Genomic DNA, 20,314 nt, shown 5'->3' with positions numbered 1-20,314 from the left:
AGTTAATAAAGAACGTTTACATGGATGGTGATGACCCTTGCTCATCTGAGATGTTCAGCTCTTGAATAAGAAATTTTCTATCCATAGGATCCTTAGGCTGACCTGTTTCTGCAAGAAAATTCAAAGGAGTTTCAAGTACGGACTGGATTGCTGTCTTTGTGATAGGATTTATTTTAAGTAAAGAACTCACAGTATGACCATAATCACAATTTTTATTATTGGAATCAGGGTACTTAAATAAGGTTGATTTCATTAGGGTCAAATTATGCTACAGGGATTTTAACAGGGTGCAAATTTGGCTTCTATTGATTCTACAGTATGCCCAGAGCTGATGGAATTAATTCTTGCTAAATAAATGGTTTGGAACCAGCAAGTGGATGTTCTCTGTACTTATGGCAAGAATCAAAGAATTTTCATCAATAATTATAAAAGAAACTGTCTAAGATCAGTGCAGGCTCTCTCACTGTTGGTGACCATCAGATTACTCCAGCTGAAGAGGCCAAAAATTTGGGCAGCTGGTTTGATCAGCTACTTACTATGGGGACACAAATCAATAAGATTTGTAGTGCATCTTATTTCCACCTGCACAACTTGAAAGTATCTATCAACTGAATCAATGAAGAAGTTAGTGCATGCTCTAGTGAGGCCCTATTAGGGGTTATCGGGATACGGGATATTTGGGTAAAAAATTATAGGGATACGGGATATTTGGGCGGAAAATTAAAGGGATACGGGATATTTTTAAAAAGATTCTGGGATATCGAAGTTATCATTTTTTAAAAGAATCAAATAAGAATTAACGGGATACAGGATATTTTGGCCAAAAATTAATGGGATACGGGATACTCAGACCCCCCCTAATGGGGCCTCTCTAGTTACTAGTAGAATTGACTATTGCAATAGTTTATTATATGGTTTGCCGCAAGCACAGCTGTCTAAGTTACAGCGTGTCCAAAACACAGCTGCGTGCCTAATTTGCAATATTCCCTGCTTTGATCAGTAATTATTGCCTGTACTTTTCAGGTTTCACTGGCTGCCAGTGCAATTTAGAATTAGATTTAAGATATTAGTAATGACATTTAAAGCTATTCACGGGCTTGCACCTGAATATATCAATGATTTAATTGGTATTAAGAGTAAATCACGCTATGAGCTTCTCCTTGAGTTTCCATGAGAGAGAACTAAGAGAGCATTGGAAGACAGGGCTTTTTGTGTTTCCGCTCCAAAGCTATGGAACTCACTCCCCAGTAAAATTCGCAACAGTAGAACTTTGAACAATTTTAAGAATATGTTAAAAACACATTTATTTAGGCTAGCTTTTATACCTATGATTTAATGGGAATTAATTTTTATTTGTTTGCATCTAGCTGTATATTAATCTAGTTTTTACTTTTTATTTATCTAGTTTTTAATGCAGGTTTTTAGCTCATTTTACATTGTTATACTTTTTAGTTTTTAATCATTGTAATGCGCAGGTGATCATAATGTATTCATGTAAGCTGCGGAATATAAATGTAAACTATTAATAATATTATTAATAATCACAGTAATAGTAAGCATGATGATAATAATACTTCTTTACTTTCTGTGATCAGAACCTGAGAGGAGATGGTATTCTAACTCTACAGGCGTTAACACAGCCTAGCCTTGGTCCCATACCTGGGCTTTCTAGAGACTAAAGCATCTTCTGGAGGTTAATTAATCAAGGGTGGTACCAATGACTGCAGAAGCCTGCATTCCTCACAACACATCCAAAATCCCATGATTTTCAAAAACCCCATACATCTTCTGGATTTCTGATGTGCTGTCCCAGTGTACACTAATGTTTGTAGATTGTCAACAATAGACCTCTTTCATTATGGCGGCCAAATAAAATATTCTTTTGTTTTAATGCTAATAAGCCTTCCTAGCCTCGCTACGACGAGCAAATTTCAAAAGAATATTTGTTTCAAAATGAGGCCAGTAGGTCTAATTAACATTTTAATACAAAAGAATGCAAAGGTGGTCGCCGTTTATGAAAGTGGTCTATTACCTTAACTCTACCTGCTAAAAGCACAGACTCTGTATACTTGTATTTGTTGAAGCTCAAATACTCTCTGATAAGCTCATTAATAAGCAAGTTCTCATTAGAAAGTGATGGTCTTGGTTCTGACTGCAAATTTGAATAAGTGAGATTTAGAAAGATCATTGCAGTTAGTAGCTCATCAGCTTGAACCTAAAATCGGTGAAATGGTGGGATAGATCGAGCTAAACTAACAATTCATTTAAGAAAATGGGGCAAGTACATGAATGAGTAAATATCACAATTTGATATTTTGATACTTATGAAACAAATATTTATGATAACAATAATAATGCATAAAGGTTTCCCTATTAATGTCCTTTGTTTTCTGACTGTGTAGATGATAGATATGTGTGTGTGCATCTAGTAGCATTTTACTGCGATTTTGTGAATCTGTTACATGTGTACACTACTGTAAAATATAAAGTAACTATTAAAATGCAAACACAAAAAAGATCATCGCAGTTAGATCAGTACTTCAAGAAAATGCAAAGAAGCCTGAAAAACGCAGGCTTGAACAGGATTTGAGCCCTTCACTGTGCGTTTGCTCAGAAACTCAACTATATAGTGTATTATGAAAATTTGGTTTTATCACATGAGTTTATAAAGGGCAAATTACCACTGTGAAAGATTTGGAAAGCTGATGCTTCGAGTGTTAGCCCTTCGTCAGAGCGAAGTAACCAAACAACTCATAACCAAACAAGAACTACATGTACATGTACCAGTTAACCACCGCACAAAATCTCATCATCACTACTCCTAGGACCTCATGCATTTATTTCAAAATACCGGGTAGCAGTAAACATTTGAACAAATTACAGTGTAGAAGTGGATATAATTTTTAGGTTTTTCTGGAAATCCATCCAACTGTATTAAACTGTGACGGTGACTTGGAAAAAAGGGAAGGAAGCTGTGATTTAGACGGAAATTCCTAACACATTGCAGCACAGGTGGCCCACACTCGGAGGGTAAAAATTATAAGGATTTGTATGGGAATCTCAATGACAAACTGAAAAAGATATTTACAACGTACACATAAAATTTGTCAATAAAAAAGCCATACTTTATTGTCGTGGTGACTTTCTCGCTTCTTGTGTGGTTATTTGCCTGACTGAATGCAATTTAAGTGACTTCTCAACTTCCCGGGTTGTCACTGACTCATACATAAATAAAGGAAAGGCTGGAAAGTAATTTTAGCTTACCTCACATCTCACCAATAAAATCACACTTCTCTGGCATCAGTCATGCTCAAACTCCGGCGATGGCCACACGGATAAATTTACTTCTCTTTGACTAAGGGCTCGTTCAATTGACCCTATTCCGGAATAAGAATACGCGGCCTGATGATTAAAACGGTATGTTTGGCACGTTTCAAAGCAGCAAGGATAATAAAAATATGTTTAAAATAGCATTTTAGCCGATGTTTGACAATTTTAACATGAATCTCCATAAAAATGAAGGATTTCTATCTTATATTCTATGTACATGTATTCCTATTCCGGAATAAAGTGAATCGAACCCACCCTAAGTTTCAAGGTCCAGCGAGTATCCATTGCTGAGAAACAGCAATGAATATTCAAATATTCAAAATCTCTCGAGGCTCACTTACAACGAATTTGGACACGACTGGTCAACCGTTCACTTATTTGCTCTCACCATACAATGTATATTGAGGCTCGAGTAAACGGTTGACCAGCCGTGTCCAAACTTGTTGTTTGTCATCGAGACTCCCATACAAGTCCTTATAATTTTTTTACCCACCGAGTCTGGGTCACCTGTGATTGCAGGAGATATGGCCTGATACCCAATTTCAAAAACTTATTAATAATTCATACGCAAAACAGCTTATCAGGTCATAAAATCATGTTCATGCTAACGAAGCTAGTGAGGATGATTTATAGCAGAAAGACAAAAGAATAATTTCTTGGCCGCCATTTATGAATACTGTCTGCAGTTGTGCAAAGTAAAATCACCATTTGTGGCAGGGGTGCATCGTTCAATCAAATTTCAAAGCAATCTGTTATTTATGCTTATTAGATGAGAATTTATCGGATTGGACAGTCATTCAGTCAATGACAGGTTGGTAAAATTAATATTACTTTTTAAAAGATTCTCCCTAAATACAACGTACCTGTATAGGGATCGAGGTGACAATTCACGGAATTGGGTTGATGATAATAATTATAGTAGAGTGGAAAATTTATGATGATAACGCGTCGTGCTTGGAGTCTTTATACAAAACGGTCAACTTTTTTGCTGGCCATTGGTATTGCACTGATTCTTAAGTGTATGACAACTGCAGACTGCAGACTGCAGACGACAGACTGCCTACAAATAGCGCTGATAAACAGTATTTAATTGTAAACGCCCATTTCAAATGGCGCTGACAAAGTCTGCGGTCTGCAACTGGCAAAGATCTCGTGGTGGGTGTGTATACAGTGTACATGAGATCTTTCCCCTGCAAGTGCCAGACACCGGCACTGATCGCGCATTCCGAATAAAAAAAGACTCGCTTTTGCTGAGACATTAAATTTTAGATAATTTCGCATACAGTCTGTAGTTCTATAGCACACACCTATGACAGAAGGGGTATTATATTCTTACTTGATCATCCAAAGCTCCAAACACCTCCGCTCTAACACGGGCTCGAATCTGTCCAAGAACTCCTCTGTTTTCTAGAGTTTCTTTCAAAACTGGCAAAAAAGGGGAAAAAGAAACGTTTTTGCCCACCTTGTTTTAGGCAGAACAGGAGAAAAAATGAAATAACATGATATTCTCACCGCCCTTCAGTTCATCAACTGTCGCCATTTTGAAAATGGCGGTATTCTTGTTTGTATTTCAGCTGGACCCTTGAGGACTCAATTGTCACATGAAGGTTCGGGGTGGAGGGGTGTGTGTGTGTGCGTGGGGGGGGGGGGGAAGGAGGGAGGGAGGGGGATGATTAATGCAATATTCTGCTCAATATTGCCACTCTCTGAAGACACTAGTAAATAGGAAAAAATCGATACAATGATAGTTGCTGAGAAATCTTGAGAAGGAAAATGTGAACACTCTATTGGATTGTTTTTAGTCAACGAATAGACCCTCTATGTGGTGATCATCGGTGATTATACCGTTGCGTGAAAGAGCTGATTAAAAAAAAGTAGGCTGTCTGTCACGCGACCCAACGGTACGATCAAACTCATATGACATTGACAAACTTTACCGGTATATATCGTAATTGTGTTTTAATTTCACCCCTTTTGGGGTGTCAGTATTTGTGAGTTACTGGGTTAAATTCTGGCACACAGCAACATTTTCTTGACATGAATCCCACAATGTTAGATGCAAGCGAAGCAGCAGAACGAGGGCGAATTTCGTTGGCTTATCGCGATCTTGAGGAATTTCCAGAGGAGTGGATTGGAAAGTTAGCTGACATCACGGTTTTAGATTTGAGTCACAATAATCTATCGTATCCTTTGAGTTAATAATGAATTGTACTTTGTGTATTAGATGAAGTACTTGAACAAGGAGCTGAGCATGCAAAGACTTCACAAATACGTTCAAAATCAAGATCAACGTACTCAATAGTACACTGACAAGTCTTCAAGTTTCTGTACGTTTTAATCCTTGCCATGACTGACCATTACCAAAAAGATACGGTTACAAATTTTTTCCTTTAATAATTTTATTTTTCTGCAAAGCAATCTGATTATTTTTGGATAATCATAATATGTTTATTAACACTCGTAATCGATATTTTTCGATACTAATTAATCGATTAATATCGGAAATCGATAATAATCGATAACAGAGTTTTTTGTGATTATCGATTTTGATCGATTTACTCGATTTTCGTAATTACAGTTCGATTTCAATCGATTTCTATCAATAAACCGATATAATCGATAATCTGCACCTAAATCTTGGGGTTGATCTCTCATGAATACACCAGTCGAATCTTGTGATTATCAATATTTATCGATTATTCTAGCTAATCCATGAACAATTATCGAGTATTGTCGAGTAATGTCGAGTAATCGATTAGTTTCCGATGATCGATTTCTATCGATTTGTAACGTCCTGTAGGGTGCGTTCGATTGACCGTATTCCGGAATAGGAATACATGGAATATAACTTAGAAATCCTTCCTTTTTACGGAGATTCAAATTAAAATTGTCAAACACCCGCTAAAATGCTATTTTAAACATATTTTTATTATCCTTGTTGCTTAAAAATGCCAAACATATCGTTTTTATAAAATCATCATTTCACGCATTCTTATTCCGGAATGGGGTCAATCGAACACACCCTTAGTCTGAACAGAATACATGGATGAACAAGTGTGTACTCCTCATTTAAGGTACTGAATCATTAGCTGAGTGCATCAGAAACTACATTGTCCCACCTATTTAAACTCTTTCTGTGAAAATACATAGACCCTTTGCATAAATGGCAATGTACATCCTAAGCCTCACATTCATGTGAAAAATCCTTTGTCTAGAAACATAACTAACCATAGGGAATGGAGGAACCAGGCAGCCATTGGAATATAATGGAAGTAAATAGCCAGCACAGATGCTAAAATTATTTAAAGTTTCCCAGCAAAAGAGTTTGAAAATTTTTAACTTGCCAACCAGCTGGTCATGAATTTCCACTGCAGAACAGATATTTTGCAGAGCACCTTTGTTGGTAGGCCCTGGGAATGGGTGGAGCATTGCTTTTGGGCACCAGTGGTTGCATATCAATATGGAGAACGCATGTTTTATTAGTCAAATGAGTCAATGAGTCATGAGTCATGAGTCAATGGACTCACAGCCAATATAGCAATAATTTGTTGATTAAGCCTAAGCCCTCGTTTCAGTGATTAGGTTTTAAGCTGTCAACTGTTTTAACATTCTCACTGTTTTTAATGCTAAAGTGTTTTTCACCTGGCTTTTAATATGGTTGCTCAGACAATAATTTTAATTACTGTTCAATTGAGCACCTAAAAAAGAAAAATATACATTGTGGTCATTTTGACACTTAAAAAAATATATATATAATTATATACTTGACGTTGTTATCATTGCCCTTAACTAGTGATCAGGGACTTTCATTTCTTACAGGAGGCAAAAAAACTCAACACATTGATACTGGACAACAATAAACTGACCAATCATGTTAATTTTCCTCTAATAATGGAATCGCTTCACACACTATGGGTGAACCATAATAAAATAACAAACCTAAGCACATTTGTTGAAACCATAGCAAAGTGCTTTCCACATCTAAGGTACTTCAGTATGATGAACAATGAAGCTGCACCAAGTTACTTCAACGGCGGCACATACCACCAGTACAAGGACTACAGGTATCAGAGTGAGGATTTGAATTTGTTTTTACAGTTATAAGTCCAGGGGTAAATTCTGATGGGCAGCACAATTCTCTACAAAAGCAAGATAATAACTAATGATTTTTAATGACAACAAATGACATGATTAATATTCTCAATTCTCACGTGCATACACTGTAATGTACATGTTTAAATATAGTTTAAAGGGGGATTAGGATCTGTGGGGAAAACTACAGCTGTAGAAACAGGTTGATAAACCACTGAGCTACAGTAAACTGTGATGCAACATAATTGTTTTTGCAATTCTCCCAAACCTACTGATCTCCTTCCTTAAGCCTTATTATTAAATATAAACATTAAATCTGTTGGCATGGGATCATACAATGAACTGTACACGAGTGTTTCATGGGGTTTAATAAACCACAAGGCATTAAGCTGAGTTGTTTTAGATTGGATAAATTAAACATGACCTGCAAGTTTATTGAACAGCTGAAACATTCTATGAATAGCATGTCCCTCTGGATTCCTGAGAAAGGTTCAAATTGTAAGAGAAGAAAATTAGGATACAAGAAAAACAGGCTGTGACAATATTAGCATGCTTTGTAAAAGAATTACCGGTATATAATAAGGAGTGTTTTATCAGTTTTAAGGCTCATGCACGTAACTTTTATCAATGACCAATGGGCTGTTTTCTCATGAGGTTACAATAATTATTAATAAGTTTGTGAAAAGTGCATGATTGTACAAACACAGGAATAGTAGACATATGTACTACGTAGATTTATATTAGATTAATTACAATGCTTATGATAAATCTGTCCATGATCATCTGGCGGCTTGTGACTTCTGAAACTAGGTGAAAGCATAGTTTAACAATGCAGGGGCACCCAATGAAAATTACTTCCAAAATGTACCAAAAGAAACCGGGACATTTCAGCACAGTGCTGCTTCTATTTTTAATAAATTGCCATCAGCATTAAGGAACATTAAGGACTATAACAGCTTTTGTCGCTCTCTTAAGAAATATCTTAGCAACAGAGTGAAATAGTTGTCAACATGTCTTGATATGATCGTTCTTACCAATTTTATCTTTATATGTTAATATTTTAGATAGTTTTATTTTTGATAGTGTAGATAGAATTTACAGTTGTAAGAGCCTCTCTTTTGTTGGAATACTGTAAATAAACCATTATTATTATTATTATTATTATTATTATTATTATTATTATTATTATTATTACCGGTGTTATAGGCAAATAACTTAAAAGAAAATGCGAAAAAAAAAAATTCTAGTTTTTTAAATTTTGCTGAAAAAAAAAAAACCTGTTCTGCACTCCCACGATGATTATATGTAAAATTGATCCAGCTCCCAGCTATAAGATAGCGAGGGAAAAGTCCCAGCAGGGGTTTCATTAGAAGCTAGTCACTGGCGGTTAATACCGCTTATTAAACTGTTTGTCAGAAATTTGCCTCTCACCACTGGCCTCTCTGCCTTGACACTTACATGTACATTGATTAGCTCAGACATCTACTTCAAAAGGTATTGAAATCCCAGCTGTCCCAGCCAGCCAAATTTGTGTCACTGTTAATTCCAGCCAGCAAAGAACCTAATGAATCTGAACCGCTTGCCAAACTGGAAAAAAAAAAAAAAAACAGTTTTTTTCTCAACATGCGATAAGTCGAACCATGCAGCGGTATTAAAGTTCCTTGTGAATGAGTTCTTGTCCAGTCTCCCCCAGTTTCTGTTCTTATCATCAACAACAAGAAAAACAACCTTTATTTGTACTCACTGACCAAAAAATAAAATCACATTGTAAATCGTAGAAATAATGATGCACAGAGTACTGACTTCCTGGCGTAACCATAGGGAATGGAGGAACCAGGCAGCCATTGGAATATAATGGAAGTAAATAGCCAGCACAGATGCTAAAATTATTTAAAGTTTCCCAGCAAAAGAGTTTGAAAATTTTTAACTTGCCAACCAGCTGGTCATGAATTTCCACTGCAGAACAGATATTTTGCAGAGCACCTTTGTTGGTAGGCCCTGGGAATGCATGGGTGGAGCATTGCTTTTGGGCACCAGTGGTTGCATATCAATATGGAGAACGCATGTTTTATTAGTCAAATGAGTCAATGAGTCATGAGTCATGAGTCAATGGACTCACAGCCAATATAGCAATAATTTGTTGATTAAGCCTAAGCCCTCGTTTCAGTGATTAGGCCTAAGCACTCTCTGAAATTTTAGCTTTCATTTTATGGTTTAATTAACTGCACTAACTCGTTGACTCATTGACTCATAAATACTTGACACTCATTAATATGATGTGAGAAGGAAACCCTGGGTGAAAAACTCTAGGGTAAAGCTGACAGAGCTTGTCAAACTGATGCAGCTAATTATGTGCTTGTCCTTTACAATGGTGGTAACATTGATAATATTATGTGCAGACACTCAGAGTTTTGGTTAAAGACTGGTCTTATTATCTTATTTTTTACTGCCACAGCAGTAGCATGAAGTGACATAAACACATCCAGAGAGGTTTAAAGACCACAGAGAACAAGTTCAATTGCTTTGATCTTTGCATGCTTTGCCAAAAGTTGCACACTGAGGGCCACAAGTTTTTCAGTTCATTGGCATGTGTAACCATTCGTAAAATGTTAGGACCTTATTTAGCTTAATCTCCCTGCTGGCTTTGTTAGGAGATTCATTTCTGCCTTTCCTGCCCCGTGAGGAGGCCAATCTTCCCTCTCCAATATTACACTCAGCTGCCAATCATTTGTCCAGGGAACCCAACCAGATGCGTGAGTTAAATATCTGTTAGAAAAAGATTGAAACATTATAACATTTTTCTTTCCAAAAAATTATAAATTTCCCCACTTGAAATATCAGTGAAAGGATTCACTACTTCGAAAAATTGCTCTGTGAAAGGATTATCAGGGCAACATGGCGGGAAATTCAAAGGTTTGTATGAAAATTCAAAGCAAAATATACTGTACATGAATCCATTTTATAGACTTTCGCCTTCATAAACCAAACAAATAGGTTCATGTTCACAACTGAAATGAACTGGTATCCGTTCTTTGGAATTCCTAAATATTGCTTTTTTTTGTCTCCATACGTTCTCTGTAATTTTGTGCCTTTGGAATTACAGGAAATGTATGGCAGAAACTTTTTAATAAAATAATTTCTACAATAGCCATTCTCTCCAAATTTATTCTACTGCACCTTCTGTTTTGGGAAATAAAAAACCCAAAATTGCATATCATGAATACTTTTTATCGTTTTGAACTTCCTAATACAATAACAAACCTTTGAATTTCTCTCCATCTTGCCCTGATTACCCATGATGCACTCAAGAGCGTGACCTCGTCTATTATCAGCTATCAAATTCCGGCGGGTCTAAAACACAGTTCACATTCCACAGGTCACTCGTTGCAGGTCATTGTTTTATGTTTTGGAAAGTAACGAAAACCCTCAATTTGGCTAACCCTAGGCCTAAGGTTGGTTTTTAGGCCTAGGGTTAGCCAAATTGAGGGTTTTGGGTTACTTTCAAGAAGGTAAAACAATGACCTGCAACGAGTGACCTGTGGAATGCGACCTGTGTTTTAGACCCGCCGATCAAATTCTGAAAGGAAGATTTTATTCCTAAAAAGATCTTTGGCCCTATATTTTTCTAGCTGATAAGAATCTCTTTTTGAGAAGTCTTATCCTTTGCAAGGAGCTTAGACATGTCATGCATTGATTTAATGCACCTGTCACTGTCACATGGCGGTACCATGAATTTGTAGCATTTCTTTGGTAGAGTTTGTGGAGATTGGAGGGTAATTTTGGTGGACTTTTTCGTATGCTTTGTATGATGTAGTGATTCCTCTTCCTGTGGTATATTTGTTTATTATATGAATAGTTCCGTGAGCGGGCAAAATGAACCAAATCCCGCGCTGTGAGAGCTATACTGCCCACTCGGGATTACTCCCTTGGTCCCGCAAGATCAAATATCATTTTTTGGTGTTTTATCCCATGTAATAAATCCTTTATTGACCAAGCTTGTTCGGTCAAGATGGCTGAATATTGGCCTCGTTCTTTTTTTGCGTGTTTATGGACCTCGACTTCGTCTCGGTCCACAGACAGTCACGCAAAAAAAAGAACTTAGCCAATATCCAGCCATCTTGACCGAACAAGCTTGGTCAATAACCCATATATATAGACTTTGGACGTCCATCAATACAAGGAAAAAGTTCGTTTTCCTATTTTCGTCTCACCAATGAAATTGATGAAATCTGTAGAGTCTTTAAGTCATTTGCAGAGTACATTTCCTGCCGGAAAAGTTGAAGACATAACGGACTGCTTTGTCTCCTTTTATGGTGATGTGTCCTGAATGAAGCTAGAAAAATTGGCACTTTTTCCATGTGAAAATGTGTTGACCAAGCGTTGAAGTATTCAAAAATAAATGTCAATCACACTTCTGAAAGTAATACTGCGGGTTTAGGCAAGGAGTTTTTTTGTCCCATTTATGTGGGGATTATCCTCATTTTGGTCGGGATTTTATAGACCCACAAATATGTCCCCCGTATGTAGTGCATTATACTTGTTTGGTTTTGCTTTTTGGCTAATGCCCCATGTTTCCTCGGGGTGGGGGTTTACAGTGACAGGTGCATAAGGCTTTTAGTTGAATACACCGTATTTACTTGCCTGGGTGAAAATTAATAGGCAGCATGGATAATTACTTGACAAAGTGGATCAATGCTCTTTTATGGTGTTACTAGACGCACACTGTGCCTTTAATTTCAGGTGTTATGTTATCAGTCATCTTCCAAGCCTAATCGTGTTAGATGATCACACCATAACTGCAGAGGAGAGGGAGGAGGCAAGGAAAGTTTATGGAAACAGAAGACTTTCTGTGAGTTCAAAGAGACCCAGCAAGAAACACAAAGAAAAGGTCAGATAAAACTCATTTTATGTTTAACCCTCAATTTATTATAACCAATTATCGAACACCTCAGGTATTTGTAAAGGTTACAATCAAGCGATTTAGAGTGCAATTTGAAGTAAATTAGGACGACCAAAAAAATTTGTGGTCGAACGTGGACAAAGACATTTCAAAATGGTGAACTTTTGTGCGGGAAAGCTCTCTAGAGAGAAGAATGGCCGTTTTCAGAGCACAACAGTAAAGAGCAAAACGGGAAACTATTTAAACTCTCGCAAAACAAAAAGTCGCGTGATAGCCTTGATGATGCTAAAGTGTCATTTCAGTCCGAGAGTGAAAGTGAAGCCGCGCCTTGGGGAGACGTGCACGGGCGTTTTCCATTTACAAAACATTTCCGGAAATTTCGGTGGAAATTTCCATCGGGTGAAAAACGTGTTCCATTTAACTCAGGTCCGTTCGCCGCCCAGTGATTGCGATTCTACGCGCCAAAATTTAAAAATGTGGCCGTGAATAGCCTGGAAGTGGTAAGACCTTTCGAAAGTTGTAAATGGAACACACATTTCCATCGGAAAGTTTCCAACGGGAAAACAGGACTACCTTTTCAGAAGTTGCGTTTATTCCGGAAATTTTCCAGTGGAACGAACCAAAAACGCGTGTCCCATTTACATCCCAACCGGAATTTCCGGAATTTCTTGATAAATGGAAAACGCCCGTGTTGTCGAGGGGTCGTGCTTGGTTTGCTTTCTGTTTTCTTCAAAACGAGGTTGGTGACCTATCTTTTTTTGGCATAATTTTATTCTCTTACTCCTCCTCTTTGTGATGTGAAAAAAAATTAATTAACGTCAGAAAAGAAAAGTTACAGGGAAAAGAGTATTCGTAGCCATCACTCGTGGACACAAAATTGTCTCCTCGAGATCACGCACCCGAGGAATATTTGTAGTCAGTACCTTTTGAAGACGTGTGCCTGTGCCATAAAACAAACATTAAATTATTCCTTTTGAACAATACAATACACCTGTTTTGGTATTTCAAGAATTACGTCAAAGCTGTGCTTCCTGATCCTGCAAAACGTAGCATGAACCGATGGAACAAACTTGTCCTTGATAGGTGAAGTCGCAATTATTAATTGAGTAACTTGAGCAAGTTATATCTTGCAAACGAGCTTGGTGACCAATTTTTTTATTGCACATTTCGAGTCACCATAATGTAGGGAACAATTGAGAAAAATTTAAAGAAAATCTTACGACCACTTCTATTACTAAGGAATCACCTTAGACATATCCTATTCACGAAGACTACGAAAATTCTACGCAAACGGTTTAATGGTCACTTAAATCCGTTTGTGTTGGCTCTAAGCTCCACGTGAACTCGAATGAGCGGGTGACGCATGCGTAAATGCTGATCTTGTAATCCCCTCATTTTTCCTTATTTTGCAACTTAACCGTTCGACCTCTGCTTCCGGGAGGTGAATTTTTTTGCATTTTTTGCATAGATTAATTCAAGACGTTTGTCTTTAAAATTAAAAAAAAAATTCAGTAGGTGAAAAAAAAAAATGGAGAAACATTTCAAAAAAACTGATTTTTCCGAAAAACTGGCCTTCAGATTTTGTTGAATTTTAAATATTTTAGAGAGTATTTCTAACATTATCTGGTAACGCTGAATGCGAAGATTTCACCTTCCCGTTTCTTCAAAAGAGACAATAGGGCCGTTTATACGAGAGAAAATAAGCCGCAGCTTACTCTGGCCGCGGCTTACATAAGACGCGAACACCCCGTATAAATGGTACAAAATCTGCGTTCACGGCTTTCTCAAGCCCCGGCTTATCCTGGCCGGGGAGTTTAAACTCGTATAAATAGTTCCTTTCGCGTATTATGTACGCCGCGGCCAGAGTAAGCCGCGGCTTATTTTCTCTCGTATAAGCGGCCCTAATATATCTTGATTTTAAGGCTCAAAGAAATGCCTTATATCGTTGCCATGGTAACGTTATTTTGGAGGAAAATATAATGTGGAAAATCTACGATGGGTACTTATTATCCTGGCCAAATTTCGTCTTCAGTTGATATGATTACCCTAACTCTAAGGACAGAATATATCTATTTGTTTGAAAAAAGGATAAACTATTCCGAGCCTCCTTAAATCACAAATCTTTGTTTGTTACTTCGTTTTTCACTAAACTACTCTTTTTTGCACTGTTTTACCTGAAAGCTGCGCTTTTCTTAGCCAATGAGAATGGAGAAAATTTTCCCGGCACATTATCATGTGATACCTAAGGCCCTCATTCACGGTAGTGTACCATATTCGTATTCTCGGTATTGGACTGGAACTAACTTGCAATGGAGGCTAATGCGGGGAAATAGTGTCAAATGCAAATACTTTTTAATATATTCCCCCCGCATTAGCCTCCATTGCAAGCTAGTTCCAGTCCAATACTGAGAATACGAATATGGTCTATTAGATTTTTGAAAAGTTCCGTTGGCACAAGATGAAAGGCATCAACAAAGAAATCAAATGAAAGACTGAGGCAAAAAGGAGGTAGAATTGGATTTGCAAGTTTCATCTGGTGGGATTCTTTAAAAAACGCATGGTTGCGTCGAAAAAGAAAGCACGCACTGCTCAAGAAGTGTGCGTGCTTTGATTAACCTATGAAAGGAAGTTTGAATCGCAGTTGATAACACGCGGAGAGGGCCTGCTTGTAGACTGTGACCAGTCTCTCTTTTGCTCTAAATCGTTGAAACGAACGAACACTGGCTGAAATGGCTGAAACTGCGAGTCGCAAACCAACGCCCGCGCGCTGTTTTTCTCTGTCCTTGAGTGAACCTATTTCCATCAGTAGGGCTTACGCTCACATGGTCAAGTTACATGGGTAGAAAATAGCACTTCACATCACCATCTCATAGTTAATTCGAATGTTCACCTTGTTTTCACATTTTCAGCAAAAGCGTGCAACATAAGAAAGACAATCCCGTTCTTCTACTGAGTCGAGCCTGCTTTTTCAAACATTTTCCTGGCGCTGAAATTACTGCTGTCCACCTTGGATGGTGCCAAGCCTTGAATTTGTGACGCTGGCTGAAGGCAAATCGACAAGTAGCTGGCTCCTGGAAATGGACTTGGTTCAAAGACGCTTTGTTGGGATTGCATACAGAAGCTTTAAAAATTAACCGTGAAGTTTAATATGGACGGCGGAGAGAATTTGCTTCAATTTGTATTAGCAGAGAGACGTCTTGGGGTTTTGATACATAAGTTGGTTTCAATTTTCCTTTTCTTAAATATTTGCAACAGCAACATTTTACTCACGCATACAAACAGATAACTCCCTTTTGCAGAAGAAAGGGAATACTTTAAAATGTATACTAGAGCACAAAGAGATTTTTATTGATGTGTGGAAAGCGAATACCATGCAAGACGAAGACCCATAGGGATTTTGGGTGTGTTAAAAATGAAGACCTCTCGAGAAATTCTCTTGACATTGCTCAGAGGCCATTTTAAACAAAAAGAAATTTGTTTTTCTATTTTCTTTCTATTTTCTGTTTGAAAATTTATTTTTTCAGGAGGGTCTTTGTTTTCGACACATTCAAAGAAAGAGTTAAACTTTATGCAGCAAAAGTACGTTTCTCCCAGTCCTCTGGTCAGGATGAGGTGACTCTCTTCTTTTCCTGTGTAGCAAAATGAAAAATTTGCGCAGTACCAAAGCTTGCCCATTGATGCGAATGGAGAGCGTTATTTAAAAGTGTTGGACATTTTGTGTTTCTTGGTTTTTCGGAATACGCAAGAAGGCACGAGTTATTAATTTCTTCGGTGATTCCATTTTTTTAAACTTGCCACGTAACAAATGAATTGCTTTGTGCAGTTGGCCTGGGTCAACTTCTTATAACTTCCGGTTTTGGGAAAATCTTCGCTTAAAATTGATGTCCATCTTACTTGACCTGTTCGTGGCTTCCGTAACCTTTTATGGATGCTGAACTCCACTGACCCCGTCTTCCTCTTCCCACCGCGGACAGATTGCCCAAATTTGTACCGTCTTCCGTCTTCCCACCGCACACCGGTGGCTCAGTTGGTTGAGCATCGTGCTGTCATGAGGGAGGTCTTGAGTTCGACTCCGGCCGGACCAACACTCAGGGTCTTAAAATAACTGAGGAGAAAGTGCTGCCTTTGTAATTACATCCGCAAATGGTTAAGACTTTCAAGTCTTCTCGGACAAAGACTATAAATCGTATAAAGCTTATCTAAAATTTGTAAAACAGACTTGAAATTTCAAAGAGCGAATTGTGAACGATAATGTATTTTGAACTGAAAGAATATAAATCTCAACGTGTCATAACCTTCGACACTGGCGCATCAAAAGTTTTGTGCATTTCGACAATATGGTGTAAGCACCATAAGGGCAGATTTACACGGTACGATTTTTGTTGCATGCGACAAGCTTACGACAGGCCTACAACACGTTTACGATTGTTGTGTGCGTCAGAAAAAATGTGGCAGCATTTTAAAACGTGTTTTAAAACGTTGTGACAATCGTTAGTCGTGTGGCAGACCTGTCGTTAGCTTGTCGCATGCGCCAAAAATCGTACCGTGTAAATCGGTCCTAAATGATTCCTTTCTTTTTCATTTTCTTTATTTTTGCCCAAAAATATGCAAGCTAATTTGGCTATTTCGTACAGGATGTTTACTGGTTTATACTGTTGCTTTATGCCAGAGAATTTTGTAGTTTCCTCATATATCCATGGACTTTTCAAGGAGTCCACACCATTATGGATTTTTTGGAGTATCATTTATTAAGATCATTTCCGGTCGGGGAATCATTTGCGGGCCTGTACAGTACGAAATGCGAGCGAAAAAAGCAAGAAAATCCTAGCGAAATCGAAAAAATTTGATGAAGATGCGGTGTTGTGTAATATCTGGTGGTCAGACAGACGCAGGCTCATCACAAAAACATTTCTTACCTTTTCGCGTAATTCTAAACGTCAAAATTGATCCAAACTTTCCAAACTTTCAGAGAGAAATTTCGCTTTCCGGCGAAAAAAACTTTAGCTTAGCAACGCTTAGCGCAATCATTTGCCATAACGTCAAACTGAGGTATATGAGCTGATAACCGAGATTGAGTGAGCCAATCACAGCACGAGAAATGCATTAACTGAGGTTGAAGTTTAATAAAAGCATATAACCGCGATTGAGTGAGCCAATCAGAACGCTTGAAATGTAATAGCCGAGAATGACCACTCGCAAATCATTTTTTTCGCCGCCAGTACTTTACTACCCTGCGAGCAGAGTCTCTTTCGATCTTCCTAGATAAGTCGGGAAGAGGACAATAGACTCTGCCAGCCGGCTCGACATTTCGTGTTGAGCGTGCGTTTAAAATTCAAACCTATTCGGGAGTCAGTCACGCGTGACTAGTTACCCCAAAACCATACGGAGGAAATACTCATGGGAATTTAGACAGTTAAAAATTGCCACGCTGTTGTAAATTTAAAAAATATTGATGACGCGTGGCGATTGATCATGCGCACAAATTAAAAAAACAGGTTTGGCAAGTTGAAACTGGACTGACTCATCCATTTCTTTGGATAAGCGGCAAATCAAAGAAAGTCGAGCCGGCTGGCAGAGTCTACTTTCCTCTTCCCGACTTATCTAGGAAGATCGAAAGAGACTCTGCTCGCAGGGTAGTACTTTACATACTGCTAGCAATCCCTTCTCTGTCAGTCGAGTTGTCCGTTACTTCACTCAATAGTGTTTTCTCACGCAATCGGGAGAGGCTTGGGGAAGTCGGGAGAGAGAACCAGAAACGCAGTCTCCGAAAATGTTGCCATTGCCTTCCCCAAGCCCCTTTCAGCTGTTTCTCTCGATTGCGGGACAAAACGACTGCAACAAGCCGCGACTCGAGTGACATAAAATGGCTGCAAGTTATCTACATTTGCCTCCATACCAATGCAAGCTACTACCCAATTTAATATCGACTTGATAGGCTCGTCTCTTGCTGGCTGGCTTTTAGGCTTGTAGGTAAAGCTAGTGACGTTTTAGTGCGCATAGACAGGAGAAAATTCAGGACAAGGGTCCCAACACATTTAACGAAGATTACTAAGCGTTTGCTGTATCAAGATCGATCCACACTGGAACCTCTCAATAACGGTCAGAAAATGTCTGACAACCGATTGCATTAAGGATGTTTAGAAGTGACAAGAGTAGTTCGGGGCGTAAATTCAAAGTCCAACCAACGCAAGTCAGTCATACTTCTTCGTGCTGCTGGAAGAAGGAACAGAAGAAACAGAAGAACTGCCGTACATGTAGTCCCATCTCCACTCCAACGCAAGGAGTAAGCGAAGGTCGATCACGACGCCGCAGATTGTTATACAGTATACTTGTATTCGGTTCCATCCGCCATTAGTAAAATGACATTCTTGTGATTAATCCAAACCAGACGGATAAGCTTCAGCAGAGAAGGGGACATTTTGGGAGAAGGAGAAGAATTGGTGTAGGATCGCACACATTTCAGGGATGATCCCAGCATGCCAAACAACGACGAACCTGTCTGTTAATGAAAAAATAATAATAATAATAAGGGAAGAGCATAGCAAATCATGCAGATATCATTCTAGCCGAAAAAAACTGACGGGGTAACAAATCCCATGGCGAAAATTACTCCCCATATCAGACAATTTTTACCACGCCACTTTTTAAGTCGTTACCAAAATTGTGCTGAGATCTAGAAAATGAAGCTTAACATAACTCGTTAGATGCCCAGGATTGACATTTAACTCAACCAATTGTATTTGAGTTTCGAAAGGCTAATGACAACGAAAAAAAGGAGGAAACAAAAGGACAGAGAGGAAGCAGGTAGAAAGGTAACGTTCATCATCATTTACAGTCTAATTCAATCTACCTGCCAGAAATGGATTTTCGAATCACCAAAGCTGTACGAAGCCAAGGCCCGATCATCAGGCGAAAACGACAGAGCTGTCACTTGAGACGAGTGAGCTGGTAGCATCTAAAACGAGAGATAACCATATCTTAACTAAGAAGCCCACATTGCCTTATGGTAAACATTACAGTTATTCTCGAGTTCCAGCGACAAAAATGGTGACACCGACGTCTTTCTCCTGAGGAATGCACAAAAACATATTGTTTGACGTCCGTTGCAGGATGTCACGACATTGGCAGAAAGTGGAATGAGTTGGTGTAATGGCTTGCGAAATCGCATAATTGTGTAGAATGTTAGAGTGCTCAGAATAACTAAAAGATATAAATCAACTGATCTGCATTCTGAGCACTTTTTCAGAGCCTAGCCTGATTAACTGCAAATTGTATTTATCGGTAGCATACTGTTATTTGGCCAAAAATGTTTCAAACATTTCATAAGAAACTTTCACATAACGGTAATGCTATGATACCATTTGAAACACGCATATTTGCTTACCAGAAAAGGCACTCACTATTGTGACGTAACAGGTCACTATATAGCAACTGGAAAGTGAGCTATCTAAAAACACCCTATATTTTGTTTGAACGCGCTTATATCTCAAAAACGAACTCGGTGAACCTAATTTTTGTATCGCCGGAAAGTAATGAACAGGCAAGGATACCACTCAACGATCGCGAAGTAAAGAAAAAAAACTCTTGACTGTGAATTCCGAGTCACCTTAAAATTTCCGACTGTCAAAGTAGCTCTAAATCAGTCCCAGCAAATTTTGTAAAGTTTGCAAAAAGTTTCAGACCAGCCTGTTATTATTTTTTTCATGCAATAAAAAAGGGCCACCGAGTTTCGAGATTTAAAGCATTTCCCTGTTGCTAAGGTGACCAATTCCTTCACAACATTTTGTTAGGCAATAATTCTTGTTTCACATGGTACCATATAATTGTTTGGTACCACAGTGATGTAGATTGTATCCTTCGAAAAGTACAGTATCTTGATGGCGTTGAGAGAGAGTCTCCTCCAGATTTTTTCCAAGGGAGGAGGCGGATGCATTTCATTTCTTAACTTAGCTTGAAAACGTTGCCACCATCTAATGTACGGATTTTTCGTCG

The 20,314-nt window shown here is 38.3% G+C and overlaps 3 protein-coding genes across 6 annotated transcripts in view; 1 reads left to right on the top strand and 2 right to left on the bottom strand.

Annotated features, from left to right (window-relative positions):
• LOC138008223 (centrosomal protein 20-like) overlaps nt 1-4,898 on the bottom strand; it is a 6,847-nt gene extending 1,949 nt beyond the window's left edge. The window contains exons 1-5 of one of the 2 annotated variants that reach the window (XM_068855480.1): nt 4,843-4,898; nt 4,667-4,755; nt 2,044-2,152; nt 537-608; nt 21-108 (exon numbers count right to left, since the gene is read on the bottom strand). In XM_068855480.1, coding sequence (XP_068711581.1) covers nt 21-108; nt 537-608; nt 2,044-2,152; nt 4,667-4,755; nt 4,843-4,870 — 386 coding nt within the window. In that variant the 5' untranslated portion in view covers nt 4,871-4,898. The remainder of the gene's footprint in view (nt 1-20; nt 109-536; nt 609-2,043; nt 2,153-4,666; nt 4,756-4,842) is intronic. The other variant, XM_068855481.1, reaches the window with a different exon arrangement.
• Nucleotides 4,899-5,068: 170 nt separating this feature from the next.
• On the top strand, nt 5,069-15,804 carry LOC138008222 (leucine-rich melanocyte differentiation-associated protein-like). 2 transcript variants are annotated; one of them, XM_068855478.1, is made up of 5 exons: nt 5,069-5,269; nt 5,387-5,513; nt 7,131-7,394; nt 12,163-12,310; nt 15,232-15,804. In XM_068855478.1, exons 1-5 carry the CDS (start codon nt 5,248-5,250, stop codon nt 15,247-15,249), a joined length of 579 nt encoding a protein of 192 aa, XP_068711579.1. In that variant the 5' UTR covers nt 5,069-5,247; the 3' UTR covers nt 15,250-15,804. The 2 variants fall into 2 exon arrangements, with proteins under 2 accessions (XP_068711579.1, XP_068711580.1); XM_068855479.1 differs by having other exon boundaries at nt 5,092-5,231; nt 5,353-5,513.
• A 2,139-nt stretch (nt 15,805-17,943) lies between these two features.
• The window catches only part of LOC138008221 (WD repeat-containing protein 7-like), a 40,687-nt gene continuing 38,316 nt past the window's right edge, over nt 17,944-20,314 (bottom strand). Inside the window, exons 27-28 of one of the 2 annotated variants that reach the window (XM_068855476.1) lie at nt 19,173-19,277; nt 17,944-18,821 (exon numbers count right to left, since the gene is read on the bottom strand). In XM_068855476.1, coding sequence (XP_068711577.1) covers nt 18,639-18,821; nt 19,173-19,277 — 288 coding nt within the window. In that variant the 3' untranslated portion in view covers nt 17,944-18,638. The remainder of the gene's footprint in view (nt 18,822-19,172; nt 19,278-20,314) is intronic. The other variant, XM_068855477.1, reaches the window with a different exon arrangement.

Source organism: Montipora foliosa, chromosome 6 (genome assembly GCF_036669935.1).
Source record: "Montipora foliosa isolate CH-2021 chromosome 6, ASM3666993v2, whole genome shotgun sequence".
Taxonomy (NCBI): domain Eukaryota; kingdom Metazoa; phylum Cnidaria; class Anthozoa; order Scleractinia; family Acroporidae; genus Montipora; species Montipora foliosa.
The sequence above is the reverse complement of the archived record's forward strand: the minus strand, read 5'-3'. Positions and strand labels throughout refer to the sequence as shown.